The following is a 5,000-nucleotide window of genomic DNA, read 5'->3' on the forward strand; positions in this document are numbered from 1 at the left end:
CTGCGGCTCAGCCGGCAGAGCGCGGCGCTAACGACGCTTGGGTTGTGGGTTTGATTCCCGCTGGGGCCGTGTATACTGAAAGATGTGTGCACTCGCTGCAATGGAAGTCGCTTTGGATAAAAGCGTCAGCTAAAAATGGCATATATTATAGATAGTGATAGTGATGTGTTTGATATGTCTCGCAGTTTTGTGATGGTGTGAACTGAAGGGTGTTGTAGAAATGGTAGTAGATAAACAGAGGAATAGTAGTTGTTTATTATTAGTATTATTGGTATTATACTGCGGTGTAGGCATCAGATCAAGCAGGTATGTGATGATGAGAGCAGAAGGATGGTATTTAGGCCGTAGCAATATCGAACGTGACCTTTCTGTCTCCTGTTTAAAAGTCAATATGCTGAAGGCTGTATCATGTCGCCGGGCCAGCGTTGTAATAAGGTCTTGTGTGTGCACACTTGTGTGCATGCCTGTGTGTGTGTGTGTGTGTGTGTGTGTGTGTGTGTGTGTGTGTGAGAGCGGTCTTGTGTGTTCACACTTGTGTGCATGCCTGTTTGTGTGTGTGTGTGTGTGAAGGATATCCATGTAGCTAGCATAACTCATACGGCGAGGCTGCTGGAGGTAGGAATCGGAGGACGGGCTTGTTGTAATGCATGGAATGGAAGGAGGAATGGTATCAAACAACACGTTTGATACCATTCCTCCTTCCATTCCATGCCTTACAATGAGCACGTAGATTTTGTTGCAGTGCAGTTGTAAAGGTTAAGGGTTAAGCTTCTCCTCTCCTCTCCTCTCCTCTCCTCTCCTCTCCTCTCCCGCTGGGCGTCTCTTCCTATGGGCTGCAGAGCTGCAGATGTTCCATGTTAATCTGCCTGCCATGCTGCAGCTGGGCTATAGCAACACATGATGTCATTTGGGCCCATCCCCCTCCCCCTCCCTCCCTCCCTCCCTCCCTCCTCCCTCCCCCCTCCCCCTCTTCCACTCACGTGCCACCAAAATCCACTTCAGAGGGATGGCTGTGGTTTTGTTCTCTCTCTCTCTCTCTCTCTCTCTCTCCTCTCTCCTCTCTCTTCTCTTTTCTCTCTCTTCTTCCTGTGCTAATGTTCCTCCTCTCCTGACTCCACACCGGTCTCATCTTGGTCTTCCCTATAGAAACATGCTTCCATCTATCCAGCCCCAAGCCCCCCGTCCTCTCTCCCTCTCTCTCCCCCACCACGGTGCACTCTCCCTGGGCTAAAGAGGAGCTGGGAGGGGGTCTGCTCCACTGGCCACAGGCTCAGCCAGGCTGGTGATTAGCTCTGCTGTTTCATCTCCTCTCCTCTCCTCTCCTCTCCTCTCCTCTCCTCTCCTCTCCTCTCCTCTCCTCTCCTCTCCTCCTGTCCTCCCCTCTCCTGTCCTCCTCTTTTCCAGCAGACCAAACAATTACAGAGGGAGGGAGGGAGGGAGGGAAGGCGGGCGGACGTGCCCACAGACAGAAACCCTAAGGAGAGGTCTGCAGCAGAGCCAGTCAGCCCTCTAGTGGTCAAACTGTGAAACTGCACCGGGTCTCTCTTCCATAAACGAAGCGGTGCCTTTGTCAGCAAACTGGGACCCAGCTGAATATGCTGACTCCTCCTAGGCTTGTGTTATCACATCTTCACTCGCCTACGACTGCTGCTAGACTATATATATATATATACATATATATATATATACACAGGATCTATGGGCCATGCGTTCTTAAAACCAAGCACTGTTTTACACTTTAACATGAGTGGAAATGTGGAACTGTGTTTCTGTTCATTTTGGCCTTAGAACCAGACAGATGACTTTGACCTAGTGTGTAGTGTTGAGGTGGTGTGTGGTGTGTGTGGGGGTGGGGGGGGGGGGTGGGGGGGGGTGTTGAAGAAGTGGAAGAAGGTAGTGTAAGAAGTGTTAAGATGTAGTCTTTGTGGCGTTGTATTTGCTGCCGCCTCTGCCTGTGAGCCTCTGGCAGACATCACATTGTTGTATGTATGACCAGCCTACCTGCTCAGCTCCACACATCCATCACTCTCACCCGGGGGGGGGGGGGGGGCGGGCGCACACACACACACACACACACACACACACACACACACACACACACACACACTCTCTCTCTCTCTCTCCCCTCCCTCCCTTCCTGTCACCCCCCCCCCCCCTCTCTCACCCCATCTACCCTCCCTGTGTTTTTCCTCTGATGAGGGGGGAGGGTAGGCGTTGAGAGGGGGGGGGGGGAGACAGACGATTGATGAAGGGGGTCACATTTCACTCCCCTTATCTTTTAATAGCCTGTCTTGTGTTGGCTGCACCTGATAGGGATACAATGGAGCCACAGAGCCGCCGCCGCGCTTCAAAGGCACCCGTCAATGGCTGCGTGTCACCTCCCACCGGCTCCTCTGTGATTGATAACACCATCCTCGGCACAGTTCATTTACCACAGAGGGGGGGGGACGGGGGGCTGGGGGCTGTTGGGGGTGGGGGGGGACGGGGGGGGGTGGGGGGGGGGAACAGCCATTCCCTGCTAAGTTCACTTACAGCGGGGGGGGGGAGGCTGGGGGGGATAGAACAGGCATCCACGGCACTGTTGACTTACAGGCGGGGGGGGGTAGTAGAGGGGGGTGGCAGGAGGATGGAACAGCCATCCCCCCGGGCACTGTTCACTTACAGCAGGGGGGGGGTAGTACAGGGAGGGGTGGATAGTGATAGTGGACGGAACAGCCATCCACGGCACAGTTGACTTACAGTGCGGGGGGGGGGGTGTGGGGGGGGGGGGGGGGGATGGGATAGTAGAGGGGGGGTGGCAGGAGGATGGAACAGCCATCCCCGGCACTGTCCACTTACAGCGGGGAGGGGGGGGGATAGTAGAGGGAGGGGTGGATAGTGGTTTTAAAGCCTCCCTTTAGGGCCCTATCCACTGAACGACAATCACTGGGGGGGCCCGGCCGGCAGAAATCAGAGAACCTACTGTAGCCTCCCAGGGTCTCCAGACATCCTCTCTGGTTTAACGACACACACACACACACACACACACACACAGAGTTACATCCATAAAGTTTGATCTTGTTCTGGTTCATGCTTGTCTCAATTGTCTGTGGCTTCAGAGGGATACATGACATGACTTGGGCCGGGCCGGGGAAAGAGGGGAACGAGAGACTACTGTAGGCTGCACTGGAAACTGGGCCAAGAACATGAGAGAGAGAGGGGGGGAGAGAGAGAGATGAGAGAGAGAGAGAGAGGGAGGGGGGGGGGAGAGAGAAAGAGAGGGGGGGGGAGAGAGAGAGGGGGGGACAGAGAGAGGGGGAGAGAGGGAGGGGACAGAGGGAGAGAGAGAGAGAGAGAGGGGGGGGGAGAGAGGGAGGGGACAGAGAGAGAGAGAGGGAGAGAGAGAGAGAGACTGGGCTCCTTCCGCTCGTGGACCGGGGGTGCATAGCTGTATCATTCCCACAGCTGTAGTTAGCCAATCAGGTGCCTGCGTGTAATCAGAGCAGGGCCGTTAGCCAATGAGGTCCGCGCGTGGTAACCAGACCTTCCATCGGACCATTCAGAAGTGCAGCGGGGGTTCTCTTACCCCCCCCCACGCCCCCCCCCCCCCCCCCCCCCCCCCCCGACTGAAAAAACAAGCCTTTTATTTGCCGCTTTAAGGCCTGAATTAAAGAGCTTAAGGAAACCATAGCAAATAAAAAGGAGTTTATGGATGGGGATGGGGTTTCACGTCCTAACTCATATTCCCCCTCGGCTAAGCCAGTGTTTTAAACATCCTAGACGGCACTTGGCACTCAAACGAAAGCTTCTTTTTTTTTTTTTGCTCTCTCTCTCTCTCTCTCTCTCTCTCTCCATTTTTGGGTCCGGGATAGCTTTTTTTTTTTCTGCTGTTGTCCTTGTTGAGTCTGACATATCGTATTCATGTGTTTACTGTTCCTTAAGAGCATGTGAGTGAGCGTGTACGATGCTTACGATGGAATGTTGGGGGGTGGGTGGGTGGGTGGGGGGGGGTCACCCTGTCTTGCTTTCCCATGAAAAGTCATCGTTTCCACAAATAGAAACCGGTTCAAGCCCTCAGAAGGCTGTTATTGCTGCGTCAGCGTGTGAATGTTTGCTGAGGGGTTTTCACGTCTTCCTTCTGGAGAGCCACCGCTTCTAAGTACGGGCGTGTTGCTGTGTTGCTCAACCACAGGCAAACAGCTTGTGACTGCATACATAGTGAAGACGTTATCTTTCATAAGACATCCGGTTGATGAAATGGGATCTGAAGTTCTGCATTATTTCGTAGCAGTTAGACAGATATAACTATCTCTCTCTCTCTCTCTCTCTCTCTTTGTCTCTCTCTGTCTCTCTCTCTCTCTCTTATATTCAGTGACTGGGATTTTCAAAAGAAAATTAGAAAGAAATGCAGACACTCTGAAATAGTTATCTCCTTGTTTTACAGGTCAAAGTGAAACGTGATTGTTTAATTGTTTTAACCCTTCTCTCTCTCTCTTCCTTCCCTCTCTCCCAGGTCTCGAAAGTGAACGGACTCACACGGGCGCACGCGGCCGGTGCCAAAAAAACAAAAGACTTCCGACTGCCGTCCAAAACTGTGAAGTACACAGCCACCGTGACCAAGGGCCACGTCACATACACCAAAGCAAAGCGAGAACTGGTCAAGAAAGCCAAACTCAACCACAGCAAACACACCTCCGCCGCTGGGGGGGCGACCGGCGGAGGGGCGGGCCACCGGGCCCACCCCAACAATCACCACAATCACAACCACCACCTCCACCACCACGCCACCAACGGACACCAGCGCCCCACCAGCGCCGCCCGGTCCAACTCAGGAAAAGCCCAGAACAGCAATGCAAAAACCCGCAAACAGGTGCTACTATCCAACGGGGTGCATAAGGGGGCCAGCGGCGGGGGGGGTCACGGCGGCGGCGGCGCGCGTCCCAACGGCAGGCTGAACGGACAGCGCCACGGTGCCAAGGCGGTGGGGGGGCCGGAGGAGGAGGAGCGGCGGGGGCGGGGCC

General features: G+C 54.3%; 1 protein-coding gene across 1 annotated transcript in view; it reads left to right on the forward strand.

Annotated features, from left to right (window-relative positions):
* Nucleotides 1-2,320: 2,320 nt before the first annotated feature.
* jarid2b (jumonji and AT-rich interaction domain containing 2b) overlaps nucleotides 2,321-5,000 on the forward strand; it is a gene marked incomplete at its 5' end in the record, with an annotated part of 19,357 nt that continues 16,677 nt past the window's right edge. Inside the window, 2 exons of the mRNA XM_083685038.1 lie at nucleotides 2,321-2,422; nucleotides 4,493-5,000. The exon at nucleotides 4,493-5,000 is cut by the window's right edge and continues 996 nt beyond it. Of these exons, the coding sequence (XP_083541164.1) occupies nucleotides 2,321-2,422; nucleotides 4,493-5,000 (610 nt within the window). The remainder of the gene's footprint in view (nucleotides 2,423-4,492) is intronic.

This window comes from Argentina silus (assembly GCF_951799395.1).
Source record: "Argentina silus genome assembly, chromosome: 14".
Taxonomy (NCBI): Eukaryota; Metazoa; Chordata; class Actinopteri; order Argentiniformes; family Argentinidae; genus Argentina; species Argentina silus.